Source organism: Xiphias gladius, chromosome 17 (assembly GCF_016859285.1).
Source record: "Xiphias gladius isolate SHS-SW01 ecotype Sanya breed wild chromosome 17, ASM1685928v1, whole genome shotgun sequence".
NCBI classification, from domain to species: domain Eukaryota; kingdom Metazoa; phylum Chordata; class Actinopteri; order Istiophoriformes; family Xiphiidae; genus Xiphias; species Xiphias gladius.
Window position 1 is genome coordinate 1,727,175 of NC_053416.1, and position 27,999 is coordinate 1,755,173.

Sequence of the window (27,999 nt, forward strand, 5' to 3'; positions counted from 1 at the left end):
AACCGACAGTCCGTGAATGCAGCTCGAAGGCCGCGTAGCACCACGATGCTGCGGTTTGTTACGTCGTAGTCACATGACTGCGTGAACAGAAACAAACATGGCGCCGCGAAATTGTGCAACTCTGCTGTGAGTGGTTTTAAACTACTAAATGTTTAGTTTGTTGTTGTTTTTTTTCGGAAGCTGCTGAACAAACAAACAAACAAACGAACACGCGAATTTTTCTCTAATGATATTGGTTATTTAAAAAGTAAAGCGACAATGAGAAATGTATGAGCTGTTTTTAGTGTCTGGAATTCAGTTTGTTTCCCTGTGAACCGATGCTTTCGCGCTGTGTAGGCTCATTTTTTAACTTTGGCAGGAGACAATCGCCGCGAGTGACCGTTTAAATATGAGCTGGACCCGTTAATGTGTGATTGAATCCGCTTTCGCTCATTCCGTGTCTCTGACTCAGCTCTTTTTCAACTTTTAACACAGAGGTTAGTTTGTCTCCGGGTCCGCACTCGAGCCGCCTGGCGGATGAGAGGAAGGGGAGGACGCTCTTCATCACCCTCATCACCCAACATCGTCCCTATCATCAGATAAACCAGGTAACCGCTGCTGAGAGTAGCCGAGGCAAGGTGCTCATTAGCTCTCATTAGCTCTGCTGCTGTTTAATAAGTGCGGTCTGAAGGAATCAGTGGTGTCGTTTTTAGGTTTTTATTTTTCATAACCGGTCCATTTTTCATTACATGTCGATTGTTGAATTCTCAGAACGCGTGTGTGTGTGCGTGTGTGTGTGTGTGTGTGTGTGTGTGTGTGTGTGTGTGTGTGTGTGTGTGTGTGTGTGTGTGTGTGTGTGTTCCATATCACATACACTCAGTGCCCAGTTTATTAGGAACACCCAGCTAAAGCTAATCCAGTCTAATTCTTCCCTCATGAAGGTCATACTGTTCAGGCTCGGTGTGAAAGAGTTGCTGGTTCAACTGAATGGTCACTGTGGAGGCTGCCGTGTGTGGAGCTGTTGAAGCGCACTTGTGTTACGTTGACAGCTGTCTCTTTTATTTTGTCCACCCCATTCACATTACTGAGGGCAGGCTAAACGACAGACACGCCGCTTTGTACAGTTCAACAGTACCACAAAGAACATCCTCCGAACTGATCATAAAGTTGAATCAGCACCTCTATAACATAGTTTTGACAAAAAACTGAACATCATAACCTTTAAAACAGGAGGATTTATTGCAGGACTGTTGTATTAGATTTACTTAGCTTCAGCTAGGTGTGCCTAATATACTGGCAACTCAGCGTATGTGATATGAAAAGGCACACACCGAAAATTCGACAATCGATAATTAATTTAACAAAATGGGCAAAACGGACTGTTTATAGTTGGACAGCAGGCTTTTCTGCGTCTGAGGGCAGAAGTTACTAGCTGTTTGAGAGGCAGTCTTCGAAAGGGGGATGAAAAGCCTGCTGGCCAAGAGAGAGGCAAGTCACACTTGTTGTTCAAATGGGGATAATGCTGCATATTTTCAGACAGTCTTTCTTTAACGGCGCTCGCACAGAGAAGCTGTCGCCATCAGAAGCTTTTCAGCTCTCTACATTATAATTTAAGCAAGGTACCAGGACGTAAACATGAAAAGCGATGCATGAAAACACTTAGTTGGGGGGAAATGAAATACTTTGCTCACCAGCTGGAGGGAGAAGGGGGACTTCCTGCCACTTTGTGTCTGGATGAGTGAAAACAACACAACTCTGTTTAAATAGCGATGTTTTCTTTTATCCCTTCCAAATGGAGGAGGTCAGTCCTAGTTCTCAGTAGCCTCGAATAAGCCAATACACAACAAATCCAGTCTGTGCAGAGGGGACCAGTATTTTTTTAAACAAGCCTGTGAGTAACGTGGGCAGGTCGACTACGTGTGAACGTCTCAGTCACGTCAAAGCTGCCGGACAGAAAACCAGCAGGAATTTCGGAAGCTGGACTGAAAATAGCTCTATTGTACGGTTTTGAAATGTTACACGTGAATCTTTTCTGTGTGTCTCTGTCGGTTAAAGTCACTCAGGAGCAGACCGGGATGGCTCTCAGGAAGCAACTAATCAAGGATGCGAGCGACATGCCCTGTGAAAGCCGGCAGATCGACAGAAACACACAGGAGGACGAAGCTGTCGACGACAGAGACGACAAGGTAGAGAACCGTGAACATTAGCGAGAGGCATCTGAGAAATGAAGCTCTGCGGGGTTCTTATCAGACGCTTGCCGGCGGTCTTGAACATACCACGTTTCTAAAGCAGCAGATTTGATGATTCGGCTGTGGCTGGATAGTAAATTGTGAGTGAAAATTGTCGTTTGTTCTTCCAGGACGAGCTCTCGTCATCACTTCTGTCACCGTCAACAGCAAGACAAAAACGCAAGAGAGAGAAGGACAACAGGGCGAAACCCAAAGGTACGCAACGCAACTACTGAGGCTGTCAGAATAATTTCAAACACATTAACTTTAACTTTTTTTGATCTTATTTTGTGCAGGGCAAACGTTGATAAAGGTGATCAAATAAGAACGAGCTCGGAAACAGCGTCCATGTCATTAGAAATAATTCTGAACTTCACTCAATGTAATTTCTTTAAAAAAAAATGTACTCACGTTGTTTGTGCAAGTAGAAAACAACTCTCTGCAGTGCGCTGATGTCTAGGCCACTTCTATGTGTCAGACCATCACCACGCACGATACTGAACGTAGAATATTTCGCTCTGACGGTGGAATCAGTCTCTTTAGATACATACGACCAGCAAAGCTACTGTATTATCGACCAAAACCGACTTGCATCTTGTCTTTTTATTGTGGCAGGTATTATTATCATTAGTTTTGTGTTCACTTGTATCCATTAGAACGGTGGTTCTTAACCTGGGGGTCATGGGAAGGGTGCTCAAATAAGTTAATATGAAATAAAAGCACACAAGAATATAGGTTCTTGTAATTTTTTTAATGAGTGTATAAGATACTTGCGTAATGGCACCACCTACAGGTTGGCCCCTGACAGCACACGTAACTTCACAGGCGTAGTTGGTCTACAGAGACATGGAGCGATTTCTTATAGGTTGGAGAACGAAATCCCAAGGTGCTGACGCTAAAAACAAGTGTCCAGCAGGGAAAGAATCAAGAGGGAATTAAAAAGGGGAAGTGGGGGGGGGGTCCACGACCCCCACCAGCTGCTGTACCATGGTGACGTCTGGTGGCTCTCCAGAGGAAAAGTTCTCAGTTGGCCGTTCAAGCTCCGAGAGGTGGTGGAGCTCTTTCACTCGCTGCTACCTTGCAAAACTTTCCGATGAAAAATGGCCAGACCGAGCCGACGTTCTCGTGCGACTAAACAATCTGAGTGCAGGACTTCAGGGTCAAGGTGCGTCGCCCTTCGCCCTCTCTGACTAAAACCGAAGCGTGGAGCGGAAAACCGTTGTGGTTCCCTCGCCTGGACTATGAAACGTTGATGCCTTCCCATCACCGGATGATTTTTAGGAGCGAGAACCGTGAGTCAAAAGCCGTTGTCAGGACTCTTTTCACTTACAGCTTTGTGAGCGTTTCCCTGAAAATCGGGCAATGTCTGGTAGAGAGGAGGGGATTAGAAATCCTTCTGCAGGAGTCGTTGATAGATGTCACAGCCGATCTGGCTCTGAGGCAGAGCTTTGTGGAGAAGCCACTGGCTGAATTTTGAATATCAGTGCAAGGTGGATACAGAAGACTGGGTGACATGGAACTGGAAAAAAAACAAAAGCCACAGATCAGTCTGATTTTTGTGAATTTATGAACAGAGAGTTAGCAACGCTGACGCTGACTCTGCTGTTTTCAGAGATGACAGAGGAGGAGATGATGGACCTGGCCCTGCGTCTGAGTGAACAGGAAGCCAGTGACACTGCGCTCAGACTGCAGAGAGAAGAAGAGGCCATGATGAAAGCCATCCAAGAGAGTGTGAGTGAGAGGTTTTTTTTAGTTTTTTTTTTAACAAATGCAGTGTAAACCCCATTCGGATGGTATTTATTCCTTTGGAGGAGGTGGGGTGATTTTAACACTACCTGCCCCGGCCAGTGATTTTATCCCGCCAGGCAGCGCATGTGGGTAATTTTTCATCTGTTCATTTTAGGAAGGGCACTGTTTTCATTTCACTCAGCACGCTAACAAATCGAACCACGCTTAACGGATCCAGGTATCCGGGCACCAACATGGAACCGGATCCAAAATGATGCCGCCTACCGGAACCCAGCCTTAAATGTAATGACAATGATTAGGGCTGAAACATAGGCTGCTTTTATTATCGATTACGTTGTCGATTATTTTCTCCAGTAGTCGATTAGTTGTTTGGTCGATAAAATGTCAGAAAATGGTGAAAAATGTCCGAGGTGACGTGTTGAGATGAGAAACGGTCAGAAAAACCAAAGATGTTACATTTACGATCATAGAAAAGTATTCACGTTTGAAAAGCTGAAATAAGAGAAATATTTTTCTGTTGATCGACTAATCAAAGAATCAAATTACTTTTAGTACCTTATTGCCTGGTGATCATTTGGAAACGTTCTCCTACTCATGATTAGGCCTTTCTGGTGCGTATCACCATATTTCTCAGTTACTCTCTTGTCTTCTTTCCCAAGTTTTGTAGGAATCCCCGAAGCAAAACTTTGAAAACCGTCAAACCGAACAGATCTGTTCCTGAAGCAGCAGCGGTGTTAGAATGCATCATCCTTTACGCGGTGTCCTTCTTCTCTCGTAGATGGTCGGCCAGACGCGACCCTGCCCGCCTTCCCAAAGTCAAAGCCTGCTGGCTGACGCCGAAGCCCCGTTCAGGCTCTGCTCTCGGCGAAAACTCTTGTACTCGAACGGGAAGAAGGCGTCGGCCGTCGATCGGGGAGCGTCAGAGGACGTCTGCACGCCTCAGACAGACCTGAACCGAGGTGAGTCACTGAAGATGCTGTTAAATGTCCTACAGTGCTTGGTAAATAATATCAGGTTCATTTGAACTACCGCAGCGGGAAGGAAAAAAATATATCAAATGATGAGGGAAAATAAATCGTTCAGGCTTTAAATCGGAGCAACTGCTGAAGCTCCCATGGATTTGAAAACGTGCCGTGTTGTATTCCCAGAAGCAAAAGGAACCGGAGATGAAAATAACAACAGGAATAAAAAGCGCAAAAGGAAAGAAGGAAGTCCTCTGCTGGAGATGCCAGACTTGTCACAGACTCAGAAAATCTACTCTCAGGCTTCACCCTGCAGCTCGGAGTCTCTCGTAGTGGCTCTGGACTCACCGCAGGTTCGTCCAAAGAGATTTCTCACTTTTCGTTCCTTTACATTTTATGGGGCTACAGCCAACGATTATTGTCATTGATCATTGATCTCTTGAAGTTTCTTTTTTTTAAGTAGTCACTTAATTGTTTAGTCTATGAAATATCAGAAAACAATGCTGGTCACAGCTGAAACCCAAAGATATTCAGTTCAGGGCTGCAGCTAATGACTATTTTCATTATTGATCAATCTGTCGATGTCAAAAAAAAAAAAGGGATGAATAGCCTGTGACAATTTCCCTGAGCCCAAGGTGATGACTCCAGAACGTATTTTTTGTCCAACCAACCGATCAAAATAACAACAACAATAATATCAAACAACTGTGACATCAAAGCAGGAAAAGCAGCAAATCCCCACATTTGGCATTTTTTCGTAACTGTGAGTGAAACAGTTTCCAGTGGTGGAAGAAATATTCATATCTTTTGCTCAAGTAAACGCATCCATACAACAGTATTAAATATACATTCGTGATTAGAAAAATAAATAAAAAAGAATGTACTTCAAGTTTTGTTTTTTGTTTTTGTGAATTTTGTATAATTTTTCATCTTTGGGACCCGACTAATGATTTAAATTCAACATCTGAGAAGTTTAGACGAGAAACGTCTCTGGTGGAACTGCTGACATCTCATAGTCGTCTGAAAGGTGACAGGGAGACACGACTAGATGCTTATTTTATAAAAGATGTCACGAGATCTTGTAATCTTTTCCTTGATAAATGACGTAGATACTTCATCACTTCTCAAAATCGTTGTCGGTTAATTTCCTGTCGAACGGTCGTTTTCAGCGGTAAAATTTAATCTGCCGAGATAAACGTGAATGAAACTCTCATAAACCTGCAATTCACAAACATTTATAAAAGTTGGTTAAGGAACAGCAGTCAGACCCTGACGAGCAGGTTAAGGTTAAGGAGACATCTGAGGACCTGCTCATTAGTTTGATTACAATTATCGTTTTTTTCCGATTAATTGATTCATTGTTTTCTCTATAAAATTCCAGAAAATAGTAAAAAAAGAAGATTCCTGTTATAATTTCCCACGGACCAAGGTGACGTCTTCGGATGTCTTGTTTTACATTCAAGTGTGATGAAGAGAAGCATCGAATCCTCATGTTTCAGAAGCTGGAAACGGCAAATTCTTGCTTAAAAAAATGATTTAAAAGATTCGATAATCAGAATCGTTGCTGATTACGTTTTTTTTTTTTGATCAACGAATAATTTAATCCACTATTTATTGCAGCTCTGCATGTATATGACTCTGTTGACTTGTGTGTCTTTGTTTTCTCCTATGAATCAGAGTTCTGATTCGACCCAGATCGACGACTGTCAGCTCCCTAAATCCCCCGTCTTCCCCCGGACCGGCTGCAGAGCCAAGGTTGACGTCCCCCGCTTGAGTCAGGACCTGCTGGAAACCTGCAGAACCTCAGGGTTTGTGTTGTGCTCTCAGGACAGTGGGACCTCGACTCAGAAGTCTCAACCTGCTAGACCCAAGAGCCCGACGTTTCCTAGGAGCCCCAAAAGCTCCAGTAACCTCGCGGCATGTCCTAAAAGTCCTGTCTTCTCAGAGGCCGATCAGGGTGATGATGGAGAGACGGAGCTGAGTCCTGAGTATCTTAAAAGTCCTGTATTTGGCAGGAATACTCAGCCTGAGAGGTCTCCAAGTGCCTGCAACCCCCCCGTCAGTGTCTGTAACCCGTCCCGCAAAAACTCAGGGTTCGTGTTCTCTACTCAGGAGAGTTCGACCTCCTCTGTGAGGTCCACATCCCATCGGCCTAAGAGCCCAGTATTCCCAAGAAGCCCCGGCCTTCCCAAGAACCTCGGTCCCCCAGAGAGATCAATGGTCTGCAAAAGCCCCGTATCTTCAGAGACTGACCAAGGACAGACTGAGCAAAGTCATGGCTGTTCTACGAGCCGCGCGTTCGGCGGGACTGGACGAGGACAAAAGGTTCAGTCTGCGGTTCCCTCAGCTGCAGAGCGCGGAAACTCAAACGGTGACGTGAAACCACCTGCCATCAGGGATCCTTCTCGGAGTCCGAGGCGGGTGAGTTAAGGTGTCTGTGTGCAGCGCTGGAGGAAGAATCCAGATCCTCCACTTAAGTAAAAGTACTAAAACCAAACTGAAGAAATCTTCCATCAGGAATAAATGTCCTGTTCCTTTTGAAGATGTTACTTAAGTAAAAGTATGTGAGTATAATCCGGAAAAAGTACTTAAAGCAGAGAACTGGTCCCTGTGGCTGTTCTATGATTAGTTAATTATTACTCCTACATTATCTGTATTAGGCATCTTTACTGTTGTAGATGAGGTTCAGCTGGTTTTTAACTGTTTTATACACGAAAGGGCTTCAACAAATGAATGTAAATCGTTATGGATTGATCTGCCGATCGTTTTCTCACTTAATCAGTTCATTGTTTGGTTTGTGACAATGTAAGAAAACAGCGAGAAATGCACATTACAAGTACCAGGAGCCGAAGTGGCGCCTTCGGACGTCTCGCTTTGTCCAACCAACAACCACAAACCGCAAAATTGATTCCGGTTCCTGTAAATAAGACAAGAAAAAGCAGCAGATCTTTACATTTCAGAAGCCGGAACCATTACAGCTGAAATGTTATATACTGTTGGATAGTTCACCTTTAACATTGCATCATGTTTTATAAGCTCTTCGTATGTTTTGTTTGTAGAATCTTAATTGGTCAAGTAACTAGTTAATATATCTGTCAGGTAAATGTGGTGGAGTAACAAAACTCAGATGTGTGTTTAAGCACAGTACTTGGGTGAATGTAGTTAGAGGCTGGAAACGGCCAGTAGGTAGATACGTCCCCTCCGTACGCAAGAGAAAGTCCAAGTATGAGGAGTTTGATGAGTTTTCTTAAACCGCTTGTTCGCGCCACGTATCTGTTCCTGTAAGTGTCTGTTGCGTGAGGCCCATCGTCTCTTGGTGACCTCAAACACCAGCATTACTCCGCTTTGCCTTGTTTAGATGAATTCTACGGAGATTTTTAAAGATTTTTATTTTACAGACTCTTCTGTGAGTGGCGTCTTTCAGATGAAGAGTGGATCGTATTGATTCATAACTTTTTTTTTTTTTTTTTAATTATTGATCTCTATATTGTCCAACGTGATTTTCAGACATTGGAGGGTTGCTTTTCTCTGTCATCCGGTGCCGACATCCAGACCCTTTGGTAAATTCCTGCTCGTTTCTCTGTTCCCTCTGCTCTCTAATGTAGGACAGCAGGACTGATGGCAGTAATCAGGAGGGCGGGTTTAACAAGACCCCGGTGTCATCGAAGTCAGGTACAGTCAAACACTCTGCTTCCTGGAGGCGTCTTTGAGGGCAGGGGACATCGTGCATCATGACAACGCTTGCAACCCCGACGCACCAGGAATGGTGTGATCAGATCCTGCGCGTCGGTCAGTGGGACTCTGGTCTTTTCTGACGGTGTTCTCTGCCTCCAGATGATGCGCGTGAGCTGGCGAAGCATCCAAAGACTGGAACTCGCTGAGACGGAGCTGACCAGTGACATGACGCTACTCTGGTCTGACGAGGGCGAGGACGCCACGGCACGGAGACGCTGGAATAAATTCAAAGCAATGATTTTAATCCTCCATTTGGACTGATCTGATTTCTGCTTCAGCCACAGACAGTTTCATGTGTTTTAAGGAATAATACTGATGATTTTCTATATTTTTGTTAACGAATCCCAGGTGTGAACCAACAATGAATGTATCTAAAAAATATTGTGCGTTTATTGATGTACCTGATTCCTCTGAGCCACAGATGCTCCACTGTTTCCAGAAACTGTTAGAAACCCATCACTGAGTCACACTGTTGCTCTGGGTGACATGTTCCTTCGTCACCATCAACAAACACACAGTAGTTTATTTTGACTCAGTCCCACACACACACACACACACACACACACACACACACACACACACACACACACACACTGTCCCGCTGCCCCAGATGGTCACTAGAGCACCTAATGTGGATTAATCCGCTGCTGAAAATAGTCCCCAGCAAATGCACCGTTTCCTCCTGTTTGTTTGGTAAAAACTACAGTGAGCAGCTTTGTCTTTGGCTCAATGAACTTCTGGCCCTTTTTATTGTGTGTCTTTGGTTACATATGTAGTTAATTCACCATGTTTGAAATAGAGTTGTGGTATAAACATATTTTCAAATATGTTACACTTTTTTGTTTCAGGGAAATCAAAAGTTTAGTTTTTTTTTTTTTTTTAATTATTGATCTCGATATTGTCCAACGTGATTTTCAGACATTGGAGGGTTGCTTTTCTCTGTCATCCGGTGCCGACATCCAGACCCTTTGGTAAATTCCTGCTCGTTTCTCTGTTCCCTCTGCTCTTTAATGTAGGACAGCAGGACTGATGGCAGTAATCAGGAGGGCGGGTTTAACAAGACCCCGGTGTCATCGAAGTCAGGTACAGTCAAACACTCTGCTTCCTGGAGGCGTCTTTGAGGGCAGGGGACATCGTGCATCATGACAACGCTTGCAACCCCGACGCACCAGGAATGGTGTGATCAGATCCTGCGCGTCGGTCAGTGGGACTCTGGTCTTTTCTGACGGTGTTCTCTGCCTCCAGATGATGCGCGTGAGCTGAGCGAAGCATCCAAAGACTGGAACTCGGCTGAGACGGAGCTGACCAGTGACATGACGCTACTCTGGTCTGACGAGGGCGAGGACGTCACGGTACGGAGACGCTGGAATAAATTCAAAGCAATGATTTTAATCCTCCATTTGGACTGATCTGATTTCTGCTTCAGCCACAGACAGTTTCATGTGTTTTAAGGAATAATACTGATGATTTTCTATATTTTTGTTAACGAATCCCAGGTGTGAACCAACAATGAATGTATCTAAAAAATATTGTGCGTTTATTGATGTACCTGATTCCTCTGAGCCACAGATGCTCCACTGTTTCCAGAAACTGTTAGAAACCCATCACTGAGTCACACTGTTGCACTGGGTGACATGTTCCTTCGTCACCATCAACACACACACAGTAGTTTATTTTGACTCAGTCCCACACACACACACACACACACACACACACACACACACACTGTCCTGCTGCCCCAGATGGTCACTAGAGCACCTAATGTGGATTAATCCGCCGCTGAAAATAGTCCCCAGCAAATGCACCGTTTCCTCCTGTTTGTGTGGTAAAAACTACAGTGAGCAGCTTTGTCTTTAAGCCTTTACAAAGGCTCAAGGAACTTCTGGCCCTTTTTATTGTGTGTCTTTGGTTACATATGTAGTTAATTCACCATGTTTGAAATAGAGTTGTGGTATAAACATATTTTCAAATATATTACACTTTTTTTTTTTTTTTTTTTTTTTTTTTCTTTTTTTCCCCCGGTATCGCTCCGTCGTTCACCTCTTCTCCTCCCTCCATCTGTTGCAGCCGGTAGGCTCTCCCAGCCCGGTCTTCCCAGAGGAGAGACCTGTTCATCAGGCAGACGGTCGGGCTGCGTCCCTGAACCACGTGACTGCAGCTTCTCCAGGGACAACCGGGTCAAACTGCAGGTAGAGAAAACGCCACCAACATTACGAGATCCAAGTTTCTTTGTCACACATCAGGCTGAAGTTGTTAGTTGGCATCAAGTTTCACAGAAACATCAAACACATTTGAATTTAAATCTTCTTGGCTCTTAAGTGAGAGACAGTTTTGTTCTTTTGTTTGTCTTTAATCAGTTGCACAAATTTCCCTTAAAGTTATTCAGCTACGCGTCGCTGCTGCGCTAATTAAGAGGTGCAAACAAACAGCATCTTAATGTTGGCCCCGATCGTACCGCTCCCCTCCCCCCCGGACGTGAACTTACACCAGAACAGCGATGAAACAGAATGTGTTTGCTCACATAATTACCTCTGGATACATGACAGTAACTGAGTGTAACCCCAAAAAGTGTTTGCACCTTCACCGATCAGTTGAAAATTTACTCAAAATCCTTTTTCGTAGCTTCTTTAGTCAGAGACTGATGGAAGAGTTAAAACGCCCAAATGTAAACGAATCAAACAAAGGAAAAGGTGAAATATACAACATTCATTGTTATATGTATTTCTTTTTTATGTTTACATTTTTGTTTAGTGAATAAAAAAACATAGTTATATGCAAAAGCCCCCCCCAAACACAAATGACATATTTTGTTTGTTTTTTTTAACAAATAAATTGTGAGTTCTGCTTTGGATCATGTTCCTGTCGTAGAAGCCGGACTCTCTTCACCTTCGCTTTCTTGACAGACTGCGGGACTCCTGCACTTTCAAGGAACGGAACGGACCTTCTTCCTCTACTCCTACATCCACCTTCCGACAGCAGCTTTCCACCACAGAGCAAGAGCTACGGCCAATCAGCAGTCAGGGTGCGGTCAGCAGGGCGGGGCCGGCGGGCGGGCCGACGGTTCACTACTACTGGGGGGTACCCTTCTGTCCACGGGGCCTGGACCCAGACACCTACACACAGGTGATTTGTTTTATGAGAAACAATAAAGACTTATTCAGCTAAGAGTTAAAAAAAAGGATTAGTTGATCATCAGGAAACGAATCGATTATAAAAAATCGTTGGCAATTAAGCCAGTTATTAAGCAAAATGTTGCCAAATATTCTTTAGTTCCATCTTCCCAAATCTGAGGATTTGCTTTTCATTGTAAACTGGTCTTTGGTTTGTTTGTTTTTAACTGTTGATTAGATGTAAGACATTTGAGGAGGAGATCACCCTGGAGTTTGGATGTTTTTAAACGGCAAATATCGATATGGGGGCTACAGTGAAAGCTCAGCACGCTACTGTGTGATTTCAGTCGTGACGGAAAGTAACTCATGTGCAGAGTCACAGAGCTGTAATCACAAGATGGCACTGAAGTGATATTCCACACCATGTTTGGTTCCTGCCCACACAGATATTACACCAATCAAATTACAGAACCAGCGCCGTCAGCCGGAACAAAAATTTGCGCACACGTCAAAGCAAACACCTGGAACGCACACAGACACAGTTCTTAACAAAAATGAATTGAAATGAATTTTTTTCTCTTTCATGAGTTGACCTTGGCCGTTCAGCCTTTCATTGCGCCTCCCTCTCTTCTGTCCCCACTCTCAGGTGATCTTGGCTCAGATGGAGGTCTATGACAAGAGTCTGAAACAGGCTCAGAGGTGTCTGCTGAGGAAGGCCCCCTGGGGGGAGGCCATCCTGCCACAGCCAGAGGTACGATAATGATTTTTAACACGGGCGTGTTCCTGGAAGGCATAAATCTGACTTTATGTACCGCAGATCTAATGCTTGAGATTTGGCCTCATGCAAGAACCACTCGTACAAACAGATTTGTTCGTAGGTGACCTGTAGGAGTGGTTTCAGAGAACCTGGTCCAGACATGTCGTATGAGCCACCTTTTACCTTTCTTCACAGGAAAAAAAACAAAACAACAAAAGATCAGAATGAATTCAAGGTTCAAGTATGATTCCGAAATCAACTCAAATGAAAAATAAAATAAACTAAACATTAAACTCCTAGAGCTCAGCAGAAGTTCTGTCCCTCCACAGCTGCCGCAGGGTCTTCATGCAGACGAACATCACCTACTACGTAATATTCTCTGGTCCGTCTCCACGACCGTGTCCGAATCTCTCCCTCGTTAACTCATTTGCTACTCTCTACGTAATAGACAATCATTTACTACTTTACATTTACAACTTGAGATTTCAGACACTAATGAATCACAGTCATCATCGCTGACAGGCGCAGGGTCGCACAAAGCGAATTTTCACACCTGTAAAATGCGACGCGCTGCGTCGTTGCTTTGTTAGCAGGGAGTCGTGTACGTGGACGCGGACGCCGCTGCACAGTAAATAGGGGGTGATGTCCTCCTATTTACCTCCTCCCATTTAAGTCCTGGACCGCAGACGTCTGACTTCGTGTAAGACCATCCCCACATTATTTCCGTCAAAGTACAGTGCTACTCTGGTGACTCCTCTTTGGCAGCTCTTTTAATATTTTCCAATTGTTGACGACTACCGTCAGCAGAAACAAGCCACAGAAATCAGGAAGAGAGTTTTAGGATAAGAAAACAAAAGTGTTCTTGCATGAGGCCCAGGGTGTGAAGAGAAAAAGGCAATTAGAAGAGTAGACTTTTCAAGCCAGCTGATCAGTTCCTCACATCATTCAGGCATAAAATTCACAAAAATAAAGCTGTTGTACCTGATGTTTGAAAGCAAATCGTTGAACAAGCACAACATATTTTTTCCTAGAAACCCCCCTCACCCGAGTCGCCCGCTGAATCGCCTCAACATCACGTTCCTCGAAGGTAAAACTCTTCTTCTAGTCCAGTTCAAAGAGAAATGGATCACGGTGTAGTTAAAAGCTGAGACAGAGCGGGCGGTTTCAGGGTTTTTTTTTTTAGTCACATGACTTAAAACAACTGCTGTCAGACAACTTGAGCCGCCTGCTGTTCGCTCCCCGATCAAACACAGAAATGTGGACGCCAGTGAGACAGTGAGGTGGCTCTTCATCCTCAAACCAGCAAGTTTGTCCTCGAAGAAGAAAAAAAACAAACGGAAAAATCTTGATTAGGTGACAATTCCACGATGTCCCTATTATTTACTACAGACTAAATGAACTAATACTATAATATATACGCTATATATAGTACAGAGGCAAGAAAATCTGCAGTTAATGTATAAATGTTGTTTTAAAATATGGATCCGATCTTCATCTAAACACAATCTGTTTTAACTACTAACTTTTGTTATATCGTGCTGTTCTTGTTCTTGTCCATGTTGAATACATCGTTCACACATTCCAGTGTAGGTTTATAAAAAGGACGTGAACCCTTCGGCTAATGACATCGACAAAAGCTAACTGGAGCTGGAGTTAGCAAAACCTGGAGCCCAGTCAGTGAAACCAGACTGGAGGTGTGGGCCACAGCTACTTTGACACACAAGCAGCATCTGCTGATGTGTGAACCCTGCCTCTCAAAAAAGGCAGGGAAGACTGAGGATCAAGAGATGTTGATATAAAGCTGTAAATGGTTCCCATAGAGAGAAGTGGACGTCCAGCTGAGACGACTCCAAAGGCTCAAAGCAGAATGATCAGTGAGGTAAAAAAGACGCCCAGAGTTACAGCTAAAGGCTCATGGGAAGTGCGATGGAGGGAGCATCATGGTTTGGGGCTGTGCTGCCTCTGGTCCCGGACAGTTCACCGCCATCCAGGGGAAAATGAATCCCAGGTTTATCCAGCTCTCTTACAGGATAACGTCACCGGCTGGAGCTCAGCAGAAGATCGGTGAGGCAGCAGGACAATGACCTGAAACGTGGAAGTAAATCTACTACTTAGTGACTTCAAACAAAGAAAATCCAACTTCTGGAGCGGTCCAGTCAGAGCCCAGACCTTACCCCAATAGAGATGCGGTGGAAAGAGCTCAGAGAGACGTTCACACCAGACGTCCTGAGAACGTGTCTGAGCTGAAGCAGCTCTGCAGGAAGAACGGTCCAACGTTCCTCCTGAACGCTGTGCAGCTCTGATAAACAGCTACTGGAAGAGCTGGTTTGAGGCTCCACCAGTTATTAAGTCCAAGGGTTCGCTGACTTTTTCCAGTAGCACTGTGAAGGTTTAATGTGTGTGTTCAGTAAAGACAAGAAGGGTTAGAGTTGTTGGTGTGTTATTAGCTGAAGCACATTGTGTTTGTCAGAAGTTGAGACTTAGATGAAGATCAGATGATTAACACAGAAAACCAAGTCATTCCAAACGTTTCACATACACTTTTTCTCACCACTTTGTGCACCGATGTTGACCGTGCACTATTGTTGTAATTGATATACAAGAAATGAATGCACTTTACTGTTTTGTTTTGTAGTAGTAACAGAAAGTGATTCAGGGCCTGTGTTGATGGACATCACCAAAACTTTAGAAATGGCAAAGGGAACTGACATTTTCTGTTCTTGATTTAACAAATCAAAAGGAAAAGAGACAATTTCGTTAAAACTAAAACAAAAAGAAGACACACACTCTCACAAGGACAAAATTCAAGTTAAGTTAAGGGGTGGGCTGTCCACGCTGAGAGGCATGAAAGATAAATATCCGATGGTTAAATTATGTTTTCAATCTTTCCAGCCGCCATCAGAGCTGTTTCTTTTCATTTTCCAGAAAAAGTTTCAGTTTTTATCAGCTGTGTGCAGACCCTGTATGTCCCCGTTGTGTGTCTCATACTGACCATCAAAGCCGCGGTGACAAATTTAGCGATTTTATCTTTGCCTGCCGGCATTTTTTTTTTTTTTAAGCCTGCTCCATTTTGCCATTTCCCAGTTGGAACCAACTGCAGACTCAGAAAGAGAAAACACACCGTCTCTGTCTGCGGTGACGGAACAGTACTGTCTCTTTGCCACAAGGTGTCAGTAGTCAATCTGATTACACTGCCGCCTGACCGTAGAAACGCCAGATTCAAACGCACGGTTTGGCTTGGAGTTCACTGCCAGAGGTAACTCAGCAAACTCCACATAAAAGTCATCACTTCTGACAGAAGTGAGCATCGTGTAGATGTGTGAAGGCCTGTATATTAACATAAGTCTGTTATTTAAATAGGATTTCTCAGTTTTTATCTTCTATAGCTTTCAAACTGTTTTCCCATTGTTTCCGTGCTGCGTCTCCGAGCTCTCGAGGACTGTTTATTTACTCTAACGCGTTTCCAGGGGTGGTCTCAGAAAGAGAGGGAAGAAACTGTGCGAAGCGTCGGATACCCCTCAAGCTGAGGCAGAGGAGGAGGAAGAAGACAAGAACGATGGAGAGGAAGAGGAGGGAAGAGAGAGGGAGAGCAAAAAAGAACAGGAGAAGAACGGGGGAGGAGAAGACGAAGACGGACAGGTGGATATCGATGACTGTCAGGTTTGTCCAGGTACTAAAGCCTCTCACTTTCTAATCTTTGTTTTATTATTTAAAGCCCCTTCGTTCATTCTGCACGTATTCAATCATGTGGTAAAGCACCATACGCTGTTAAACCGTTAAAGAGGTGTGACTGTTCCCTTCCTTGTGTAGAAGCGTCAGCACTGTGGCCAAAGCTTGTTTATTGTTTCGCTGCATTTTCAAAACAAAAGAGCAGCCCACCGATGGAAGACGGCTTCTGCTCTCGTACTCTTTTTTTCAAGAATTTAATTTGTCCAACACAAAACCTGTGAAAATCCATCATTAAATGTGCGACCTCGAGTCACCGTCTGATCACTGATCAACCCTGAACAAACGTTTGTAATTTGGCCTTCAGAATCCGATTTAGACGTGTATATGAACACTACCACTGCTAACTAGTATAAATTATTAGCATCCAGTTTCATGGCATCGACTGCAGATTGTAAGTCAACAAAACACAAGTCAGCTCCCTGTTAAAGTTTTGCTCGCTAGCAGAATCGGGGACTGTAGTTACGGGTCGAAATGAGACCTTCGGGCTCTTGACACAGCCGACGTAATCTGGTGACCGCTAAGTGTTTCTCTTCTGTTTTTAAAAGCAGAAACCCAACTGAGTAACGACGACAGCACGCAAGATCTGACGATGGTCACCGACGCTGCAGCCGAGGTGAGTTCATGCGATGAACTTCCAACATTCTCGAGTTTAAAAAAAGAAAGTCCGTACAGGCTGATAAGACACCAAGTTGGTGCTCGGCAAAAGTTAAATCCGCCCGTTGTCGGTTCGTGCGCCAGGACTCGACCACTGACCATCCGTGAGGGAAGAAGCTTCGCTCTGTAACACGACTGTGCAATCAGAGTGAGGCGTCTTCTCTCTAGTGGATCACTGCGCTTCAGGAGTCACATTCTCTCAGTTAATCGTTCATTTAAAAAAAAAAAAAAAAATCATATCAATAAACACAGGAAGCTACAGCTACTACTGATCAAGATTAAAGTAAATAAAAGAATCCGATCAGTCTCTGTATTGACAGATACCCCATATCAAAGGTCCCGGATCATGGCCAAAAAGTTGATAAATTATTGATAATTATTGGAGATAACAGTATCATCATGTATTTATCGGCTGAACGTCAAAGATAGGTTTGAGGTCGTTTAGAAACAGCGTCACCATTTCAAGGTGTGTCCACCAGAGAGCGCTGATTAGTAACAAGATATCGTGGTCACAATTCTGTAAAAAAAAAAAAAATACTTAAGTGCTCCTTATCAAAAATGTTTCTTTATGTAATGCGTCTTTGTAAACAAAAAGAAAGAACCTGACAACATTATCAAATTTTTAACTATCAGATATCAGATATCAGTCTGGAGATAAAGTAGCTGATGCATCCGTCATAACACAGACATGAGTGAGATGCTCAGATTTTGGTCGTTCCTAAAAAAAGCGAAGTGAAGAACCTGACGTGTTTTTTCTGCTTTACCCTGATATCACCCTATTAGCGCACTCGCGTTTACCTGGCAGGTGTTTCAAGATAAGATTCACGTCACTACAACGAATAAGCATCATCTAAAAATAAATCTGCAATAAATATCAAAATTTAATCTTCTCTTCAATTTTAAAATTTGGATTTCAGTCTGACTGTAGAAAAAGTCCAGATCTCCCTGACGTCGAGATGATTCCCTCAAACGGCGCTCCGGCTGGGGCTGAGCTGCAGGGCGAGGAGGAGGAGGAGGAGGAGATGGAGGTGGAGGTGGACGTGGACGGTGAGGCTGCGCGACTAACGAATAGAACAGAAAACCTTTTATTTTATCCATCCAGGTTGTGTTGTAGTCGGTGCTGGAAATATGTTTATTCAAACCATGCTCTACACATGAAAATGCATGTCAGCAGAAAATATGTCTAAAAACGTGTGTACGTGACGTACGTTTTCAGCTCCAGTGGATGGAAAGATGGAGGGAAACATCGCTGTCAGCAGCGGCGCCGTTGGAAGACAAGATATGAAAAAAGAGGAGGTAACGGAGGACAGGGGGGATCCAGATGTGGAGGAGATAACGGACAGAGGGCTGCAAAGGTCAGCGTCTCCTGAAGTGGAATCAGCCGCCATCCCTCGGAGTCCTGAAACCAACGTGGACTGTCCCATCTGTCAGAGATCCTTCCCTGTGACAAAGATCGAGGTGCACGCAGCGTACTGCGATGGGGAGGTGGCCGTCGTGGACGAGAGGAGGCCTGAGGTCGACTGCTTCCAATGTGAGGGAAACTTTCTTTTCCGTAACACCTGGCACTCAACACTTGGGCATCTAGCTTCATGGCTGTAAAACTTAGAGGCGTAGGTTTGGTTTTAACACTGGTAGGGACATTTTTGCCAAACAACCAATATGCGTACTGGTGGTGTGGACGCGCACACACCAGTGTGAACTGGATAACTTCAATTTTTTTTGAACTGGATACTTGCTTTTCGGGACAAACAACCAATATGCGTACTGGTGTGGACGCGCACACACCAGTGTGAACTGGATAACTTGCTTCAATTTTGAACTGGATAACTTGCTTCAAACAGGACTCAGTTTAAACAGATATATCTTTGTGTTATAATGTTTCATATTTATCAGATCACATGCAGTTTTTTTGCTTGAACTCAGTTAGCTACTGTTTTTTTTCTTTCTTCCATGAACATTGCATGCTGCCATTCACTCTATATCACGTTAAATTAGATCGATCTATCTAAAATCTAAAAAAAAACAAAGCGCAACATTTTTACATTTTGTATTTTTATGATTGATGATGATTATATGAGCTGTTTTAACACTGATAGGGTGTTCCACACTCAGCAGTTACACAGCAGCACGATCTTTCATCTGGATCTGGTGTCTGTGTCACCTGATGAATCTAGGTCCAGTACTCCCTCTCTTTTAGCTCTGGTTTTGGTCTCCACCAGCTCCTGAGGGGAAATATCTGTCTCTTTAGCTGCTAAACGCTCCGCTATGTTCACCAGCTGGTCTCTGACTGGGTCCGTCTGCTGTTTGCTGCTGAGCAGGTTGCGGACAGTGGCTTTTTACATCTGTTTCTCTGAAAACATCTGCCCGCTGCGGCCAAAAAACGAGGCCATGGGAGCGGTGAGAGTGAACCGAGCAGTAAAGCTGTGGTCCATAAAACCAAAACAATGAGCTCAGACTCACTGTAAAGCCGAGGGGAGCTGCAGGTTCAGCTGATAGTTCAACTTTCACACAGTCGCACAGTCATTTCATATTAAGATAGAAATATACTTATTAAAAATTCTTGATTATTGTAATGAGTTTATATAAAATAAATAAATAATCGGCAAATATATCATTCGTAAAGTCTCAAATATCAATGTTCTTATCATCTCCATAAACTCAGGACCGATCAGGTTATAGTTACAGATTACATACTAGAATGTTCAATAATCAATCAATCAATGAATGGGTTTCATGTTGAGGCCGGTGTTTATTCTGTATGAACAGAGAATTAGCAAAGAAAACACTAACTTGACGGTGCTGATGACGGAGGAGCGTTTCTCCTCAGATTTCTGTCAGGAGCTGTAGGAAAATGAGTTTTTCTGGAGGCTGACGGATCTTAGCGGTGACCTGGAAGTTGAGATACAAGTTTGGGAAGGTTTTTGTGTTGTTTTTTTGTTTTTGTTTGTTTTCCCCTTTTTCACGTGTTCATTTAAAAGTATTGGGAGACATCCTGACCAGATAACAGTATAATGGCAGCGATAATTATAAGACAAGGTTCGAGGTTCTTCTACTGCGCTTCTTTTTCAGCCTCACGCGTGCTGCTGTTTCTCTTGTTGCCAGGCTGTCTTCGGTCAGCGTGGTGATCTGCCTCTGTGGTGTTGTTGAGAAAAACACGGTGATGCCACTTTGTCAAGTATTTATCAGTCGGTGTAAACTGCAGCGTAGGACGAGTGGGAAACTGTTTTTTTCAAATGCCAGAATCTGTCGTTTTTCCCGTCAGAAGTCACTTATGCTCTGCTGACGGTTTAAAATGACGCCCTGCTCTTCACTCTACAGTGTCACTGAAGCCGCGTAGGAAGAGGACAAGGAGAGCCGAGGAGACTGCTGAGGAGACAAACTACGCCTCTAACACTGGCAAGTAAGTAGCTATGACCTGCCGTATTTACCTGGAGCAGCTCTGCGTTTTCTGACGAATTGTTTTTTTCTTTCATTCGCTTCTGGCCTAATTTTCCGCAGGAACCAAGAGAAATGTTACATCTGTGAGAAAGCCGTTCCTCTGAGAGACTACAGCAGACACACCGAACTCTGCATCCGACGCTGGTCATCGAAGACTGAAGCCGTAAGCCTCGTTATACGCAGACTAACACCGCCACGCCACCGAGAGAGGAACCTTTCAGACAAAATGACAACCGGCATGATGTTGAAGTGAAAGTTGTTATTCACTTTTTTCCGTTTGTTATAATAACTTTTCTTTTTTTTTTTTTTTACCCTCTATATTTCTGACCCTCTAGAAAGTAAATCTGGTCTCAGCTCTGGAGCAAACAGAAAACAGGAATTCAGGTAAGTCTGAAGGTCAAGTCTGACCAAGAAATGCTCGGAGATGTCAAACTGGGCCAAATCTCACCCAGTCCTGAGGGTTAGGGTTCAGCCCCGGCTCCTTCGGTATCACAGCGTTTCACACTCTCGCACTTCTGGATCGAAACCCTCCACTTTCAGACGCTGTCCCACTCTGACCAAACAAATTCACACCGGAGCTCCTTTTCTTTGACTCAGGTGAGCTCAGCAAACAGCTGAGCTCTTTCCAGAGCCTCTGGTTCCATGGTTTCTGGAACATTTAGGCTGAAAAGGGTTTTGGGTGTCGGCTGAAAAGAAGCAGGGCCGAACCACTGATTTCACCTGAAGCCTACATTTTAGATGGAGCTCAGACATAACGCCGAGATGTTTCACAGCAGACCTCTGAGTAGACCCATCATGTTCGGGACAGTCTGTGCCAGAGCTGAAACTATTTGGTCGATTAGTCGAGGAAATTGATCTGCAACAATCCCGATGATCGATTTATTGTTTCAGTCATTCTTGATGGGGGGGAAAAAAACCAAGGGATTTGAAGACGTCACCTTGTGGTCTGGGAAATTAAAACAGATTGATTGAGAAAATCAAGAAAATGCATTAAGGTTAATGAATAATGAAAATAGTTGTGATTTTCAGCCTTGGTCTGTGCCAATTTGAATGGTGTTATGGCTGAAGAAAAACTTTTATCGCACCAAAGCTGGACTCATATTACAAGATAATTGATTTGCCCTGATTTGCCCTGATTTGCCCCCCAGATGATTAGAGAGTTCTGATCCTGATCTTTGATTTTCTGGTTTACAGGTGAGACTTTCACCTCATGAACTTCCTCCAGACAGGATGAGATCACCAGTGACATCCAGACGTGTTTTTGCAGCCTCAGAACAAAAAAAAATAAAAAATCAGCATTAGAATCAAAAACTCTCACGAGTCAAACCCGATTCATATTTCACTGACACGATGTTGTTCTGTGTTCACAGAGGCCGGGCCGTCGGGATCCAAACTCCAGCCAGGGTGAGACGGCTTAGACACTCCTCACGCCCGCCCCGTTGTCATTGAACCTCTTATATCAGGAACAGCTAGAGGGGATTTCTTCAAATTTCGGCACAAACGTTCACTTGGATTTAGGGATGAACTGATTAGATCTTGGCGGTTAAAGGTCAAAGGTCAAGGTCACTGTGACCTCACAAAACACGTCTTTGGCCATAACTCAAGAATTAATACGCTAATTGTGATAAAATGCGCGTAATACCCGTCAATACATTTCTTAAGTCTTCGCTACATATATTATGCAGGTCTCTAGAGGGTCACCAGGTCAATCTGAGGGGTCGTCTGATGATTCATGGGAGACGAAAGAAGAAAAAACTAAGTTGTGGTTCAAAATCTGTTTTCAGTTTGTGTATTTTTCTCTAATCTTTCCTTATTATGTCCTTTTACCTCTGGGCCTCCAACAGTTATGGAAATGCTGTTGCAATGTAATTGACATGAAACCATGTGAGTTTTCAGAGGAAATCACTCTTTTATGGAACTGATGACAAGTCGTTGACGTCTGAAACAGCCTCAGTTATAGACCCTGACTTTTTTTGCAGGGGGGGGGGTCACAAGCAAAACAAGTTGTGAACGCCTGCTTCAATCCTCAAAAATGTTCCGTATTTTGTAGGATTATAATGGGTTTTTTTATTAAGTAAAATCTTTATCTGAAAGGCCGTCAGATAAATGTGTTGGACTAAAAAGTGTAATTTTTCCCTCTGAAATGTTCTGGAGTAGAAGAGGAAAGTAGCATAAAACGGAAATACTCGCGTGAGGTACAACCACTTCAAGACGGTGCTTGTGTAGATGTACTTAGTTACTTTCCACCACCCCTGGGTTCACGTTGTCGTATGTTCATTCTCTCTTAGAGAGGTCATCGATCTGCGGGACGATGATGATGAAGAGGAGGACGGCGTCTCAGCGCTCAGCATCAGTAACTCTCCCATCAGATCCTTCACTCCGATCTCCGAGGCCACCGGCTGCCTTATCGACTTCAAGAAACAGCAGCGCGCCAAGAAGCCGAGCCACAGACGCAGATGAGGACTGAAAGTACTGGAAACCAGAGCCTTAACTAAAGACCTGGCCAATTATCAGGTTACCTTTAGAAACGACTGAACAACACCTTCTTCCTGATGTCAAATTCTGGATATTTATGCAGACGAACGAACACACACTGAACGCTTGAATGTGCAAAAATCTCACATCAGTTCAAAGTGCAGAGGAAAACTGATTACAGCTCTTTCTGTGCCACTAAATGTTTTGTATATTTACGTTTGTTTATGTTGAGGATGTTTCAGACTACCTCTTCCTGTATTGAAACCTTTCCTTTTTCGTTACCGTAGCTTTGCGTTAACGCGTCCGTCTAACGGAGGGATTTGGACCACGAGTGTGTATCACATTCACACGGACCTAATTTCACCGACCTTTTACTGTCAGCTGGAAGTTACTGTGTGCAGCCACGCGAGCCTGTGGGGGATAAAACCCCTTTCTGAAATATCTCCAACAAGTATCGGACGGATTGCCGTGACGTTTTTCACAGGTTTTCATAGTCCCCAGAGGATGAATCCCACTGCCTTTGGTCAGCCTCTGAAGTTTCCTCTAGCGACTCCGGCAGGTCGAAGCACCTACGTTCACCATAGTAAAAACGGTTCAAACCAACGACTGAATTCAGCCTCACCTGTACTTTAACGCAAACGCGACACGCTGACGATCCAAATATTAGCATGCTGCTAACAACGCGCTTGTTTCTTAGCATGCTAACATTAAATGCTAAACATCAGACACTAAAATGTTTTACAAACATCCCAAGTTTGGAAATTTACTGTGATAACTGTATAAATGTTCACATGCTGAATTTTTCGTGCCGATGCCAACATTTTAACAAGCAGAAAATTAATTAGCAACTATTCTTTCAAATAAAATAATAATTGTAGTCTTTTTTTTTTAAGCAAAAAAGGCCAAATATTTGATGGTTCCAGCTACTCAGATGTGAGGAGTTGATGCTTTTCATTGTCACACATGATAATAAACTGATTATGTTTGGGTTTCGGACCGTTGGTCAGACAAAGCAGGACAACTGAACACGTCACCTTGGTCCGTTTGAAATCATAGCCGGCATTTTTTCACTATTTTCTGACACATTACAGACAAAATGATGAATTGATTTAATCACGAAAATAATCGGCAGATGAATCGATAATGAAAAGAATCATTAGTTGCAGCCCTAAAGAATCTATAAGGACAGTGTTTATAAATGTACGGCATTTGTCAACAATTATGACTTCCTGTGAGGACGTATTTTACACTATTCCAGCTGTGTTTTACTATGTTGCCGTTCTTTATCTGTTTATCCTCCCGTGTCCACAGGAGGAGTTACAGCTGTTGATAAATACATTAATAAACAGTTACGACTACATTATAGTATATTATAACCCACATATTACAAATGTATATACTGGATAGATATGATAAATAGCTGGATTTATTGTAAAGTGTTACCTGCAAAATATTCCTTGGTAAATGCCTGACCTCTGAATTGCTGCCCTCGTGTCTGATCTTTCTTACTATTCAAAGGGGTCTGGTGTCGTGTTCACTGAATGGACGACTACTGAGTCAATGAGAACTCTAGAGGCCGAATTAAAACTGGGGACGTCATCTCCCTCTGCCAGTGCTAGAAAAATTGAGACAAAAATGGCAGGTGTGGAGTCAGGGCTGCGACTAACTTAATGATTTTTTTTTTGTTTGTTTTTACATTATCTGTTATTCTGCCAATTATTTTCTTGATAAATCCCTTGATTTTTAACATTTCAGAAAATAATAACAGTTTTAATACCCTAGAGCCCTGACATCATCAGATCCCTTTTTAAATCCGAACAGCAAAGATATTCATTTAACGATTAAAAATGACCGAGAAAAGCAGAAAACTCTCATTTGAGAAGCAGCAACGACTGAAACTGGTGTTTTCAACGACTGCGAGCAACAATTAAAAGCCGAGTTCGTCGTATTCATTCTTTGCTTTGGGACGCGAGCGCTTTGCTTCTCAGGGCAGTGTAGCTGAAGTCCTACACACCGGCGGCGTTAATTCTCCAGAGAAGCAGCAGCTTTATCACATTCGCAGCCAGGATCAGTGCGTCTCGGCCACTGTAACCCGACCACTTCTTCCGTCAGCGCTGAGCTTCGGATGCGGTCGAGGGACGGAAGACGCACATGGCCGAGTGGAGACGAGAAGCACCTGAAACGTTAAAACAGGCCAAAAAAGCAAAAGCTGATCCCGGCTGCAGCTTTCTGATGCTGATTATTTCCTTCACTCAGTTGTTTTGTCTAAAAAACAGTGAGACACCCGCTTAGAATGTAAAATCTGACACAATCAGAGCCCCCGTTTAAAACACTGAAGAAAGTTCTCGTCCTTTGTCTCGTTTCCAGACAAATGTTAACATTTCTTAGCACACAAATGGGAATCGAAACGGCTTCCTGTAAACCCCCCCCCCAAGTACTCGAGCACGCAGTCTGTGGAAGGAAGCACGTCGCATCTAAAGCCCCAAGACTCTGACTTTCCTCTTGAAGGTCACAAACTTGCCAGAGGGGGTGGTTGATGGCCGCATCAAGACCGCGCAGCATTGTGTTTAACCCGTGTTGGGGAGTTTATTTCACATTTTCACTCCAGCAGCTCAGAAATGTCGTCACTGTCCTGTAAAGTCATTTTGTTTCTTTTCTGACCATGAATTGTTTTCGGTCTGGACCATTTTTATCGCCCTCTGACCACAACACAGCAGGAAAATATCTCAAAATATTTTCTCCTCAGAGTTGACGCTGATGAGACGCAATATACTACACGTTTTCTTTTTTCCGACATTCTTTCATTTCTTTGGCCTTGAATACTGCAACAGCACTTCAGACTGACATTGGCCAGTTTTTCGAATGAGCAGAATTGAAGTCACTGTAACGTGCTGAGGCCACACGTTGGCTCATTGAAGGAAGCGATCCGGCTGATGCTACGCGATCTTGTTCCCGGAGCACGCATTTCTGGAGCTGAGACCACGAGCTTCAGTTTTATCGTCCCTGAGAAGGTCTGTCTTCACGCGGCCACAGGTGATGCAGCGTTTGTTCACTGCTCTGCGCCACTGCCTCATTTTGCTGCTGCTGTTACATTCTAGCTCCAAACGGCCGACCTGAGGTTTGTATTTCCTGTGAGACTTTGAGGCAATGCAACAGCGTGCGCGTTGATCTTTTGTAAGACTCTGTCACAATGTTGTAGTTGCAACCAACCGGGCCAAAGTTTAGGAGAAAAAAACTGTAAGGAAAGGAAGTGAAAGATGACCTTCTTAAAAGCTGTTTATCCAGTGTGTAGTAAAAATTGTACCGTAGATTCTCAAATAGTGGCCCGGGCCTTTATTTCCCTCAGTGGCAGAGAGAACCAGGACTTAATTTGGGACAGGTTTACAGTCCAGAATGTTAAGTATCTGGACAGTTTTGTTCTTCAGCTCATTTAATTTGAAATGACATGATGGATAATACATTGAAGTGACAAGTGTCAGCTTTAATTTGAGGAGGTTTACATCAATATAGAAAGAACTGTGTTGGAGATACAGCCCATTAAACGCATACTGCCCAAACTTTAGGCGTTCGAAAGTAATACGACGGATACACACGACAGACAAGCCAAACAAAATCATCATATTTAATATTTAGTGTAAAACACTTTGCAGTCAGTGACTCCCTGAAGTCTCTGATCCACAGGCAGCAGCAGACTCTCCGTATCTCCCCTGGTGATGGTCTCCCCGAGCTTCACCGCAGCCTCCTACAGCTCTTGCTTGTTGTGGGGGTCTCTCTGCCTCTAGACTGGTCTTCACCAAGCGGACCGCTGCTCGGTGGGACTGAGATCAGGTGATTGACTCGGCCAGTCGAGGATTATCCACCTCCTCACCGTGAGAAGCTCTGGCCGTCGTCCTGCTGAATGATGAAACGTCGCCCAGTGGGTTTTGATGCCGAATCTGAGCTCTCAGAACGCCCCTGTAAACCTCTGCACTCACCCGGCTGCTTCCGTCACCAGTGAAATCATCAACAAATGCCATCGTGTCGGTTCCACCGGCAGCCGTTCATGCCCGAGCCATAACAGATCCACCGCCATGTTTGACAGATGAGGTGGGGGCTCTGGGTCATGAGCTGTTTCTTGTTTTTTCTCTACACTTTCCTCCTATCATTTCGACAGAGGTTGATTTTAGTTTCACGAGTCTGCAGAACTTTGTTCCAGAACTCTGCCGGTTTCTCCTTGTGTGTTTTTGAGAACCGTAGCCTGGCCTTTCTGTTTTTGGAGGTTCTACCAGGGGGGTTTGCAACTTGTGGTGAATCCCCTGAGGTTCGGGTGATGAAGTCGTCTCTTGATCGTTGACGAGGAAACGCGAACTCCTACGTCCCGGAGAGTGTCCACGACTTGCTGTGCAGTCATAAATGAGTTTTTTTCATCGCCGTGGAAATGGTTTTCTGCTCCGTGGTCAACCAGGTCGTTTGCCATTTTCTAGTTTTCCTGCTCCAACACCTGCTTTTTTAGAAATGGACCCAACTGCTGATTGAGGCAAACCAACCACTTTTGATGTCTCTCTGGTGGATTTTTGCTTCTTTGAGCTTCTTTATCATCTTTCTGCACCACCAAACTGGGGAAAACCAGTTCTTCGTGGAGCTGGCTTTCGTCACAGGCGTGTCGTCAAAGGAAACAAAAGTTTAAAGCAAACTATTGTCTCATTTATCAGTCAGTATGTTTTTGTGTCCACCTGATTTAATGCACATTTTCAATACGTGTTTAAAAAACCCAGAGTGGAAATGCTATAAAATTTAAAAAAAAAAAACAAAACCAAAGTGTGTTTAATCTAAATAAGCTTGGCTGAGGTGTAAAAGTTGCTGTGTGACCAAAAAACACTGATCAGGAACAGGAATCATGAGACTCTAACGTCACCTCCAGCGAAGAGCGGGAAACCATCAGGTCTGTGCGGAGCCACGAGGAGACTGGAACCTCCCTCCATCGGGTTCTCCACACGGTTTCCCATCGTCTGACCTCTGACCCGAGCTCTCGTAGTGACCTCGTCTCGCGGCGTCCTCTTCTTCCGTGCTGGTTTAATGGCAGCGACTGGAGAATCGGCTCATATTCACACAGCAGCGGTGGAGGGAAACAAGGATCCATTTGCATTTTCTTTTGCCGATTTTTTTTTTTTTTCTGGAGGATTTGCTTAAAATTTGTGTTAATC

The 27,999-nt window shown here is 43.9% G+C and overlaps 1 protein-coding gene across 6 annotated transcripts; it reads left to right on the forward strand.

Annotated features, from left to right (window-relative positions):
* Positions 1–18: 18 nt before the first annotated feature.
* On the forward strand, positions 19–27,998 carry uimc1 (ubiquitin interaction motif containing 1). Of its 6 annotated transcripts, none has more exons than XM_040150766.1 (23): positions 19–126; positions 475–587; positions 2,035–2,165; positions 2,339–2,423; positions 3,820–3,938; positions 4,735–4,915; positions 5,105–5,271; positions 6,596–7,339; positions 8,524–8,590; positions 9,899–10,005; positions 10,721–10,842; positions 11,557–11,776; positions 12,410–12,514; positions 13,552–13,607; positions 15,988–16,190; positions 16,795–16,862; positions 17,809–17,950; positions 18,120–18,434; positions 20,222–20,303; positions 20,402–20,504; positions 20,677–20,725; positions 21,712–21,745; positions 22,630–27,998. In XM_040150766.1, exons 3-23 carry the CDS (start codon positions 2,055–2,057, stop codon positions 22,799–22,801), a joined length of 3,252 nt encoding a protein of 1,083 aa, XP_040006700.1. In that variant the 5' UTR covers positions 19–126; positions 475–587; positions 2,035–2,054; the 3' UTR covers positions 22,802–27,998. The 6 variants fall into 6 exon arrangements, 5 of the variants coding, with proteins under 5 accessions (XP_040006700.1, XP_040006703.1, XP_040006701.1 ...); XM_040150769.1 differs by having other exon boundaries at positions 17,821–17,950; XM_040150767.1 differs by having other exon boundaries at positions 16,798–16,862.
* Position 27,999: the final 1 nt, after the last annotated feature.

Coding starts and splice junctions, on each gene's coding strand:
- uimc1 (XM_040150766.1), top strand. CDS start 2,055: ATGGCTCTCAGGAAGCAACTAATCAAGGATGCGAGCGACATGCCCTGT. Junction 12,515..13,551: donor CCATCCTGCCACAGCCAGAG/GTACGATAATGA, acceptor ATTTTTTCCTAG/AAACCCCCCTCACCCGAGTC. Junction 20,505..20,676: donor GGTCATCGAAGACTGAAGCC/GTAAGCCTCGTT, acceptor CTGACCCTCTAG/AAAGTAAATCTGGTCTCAGC.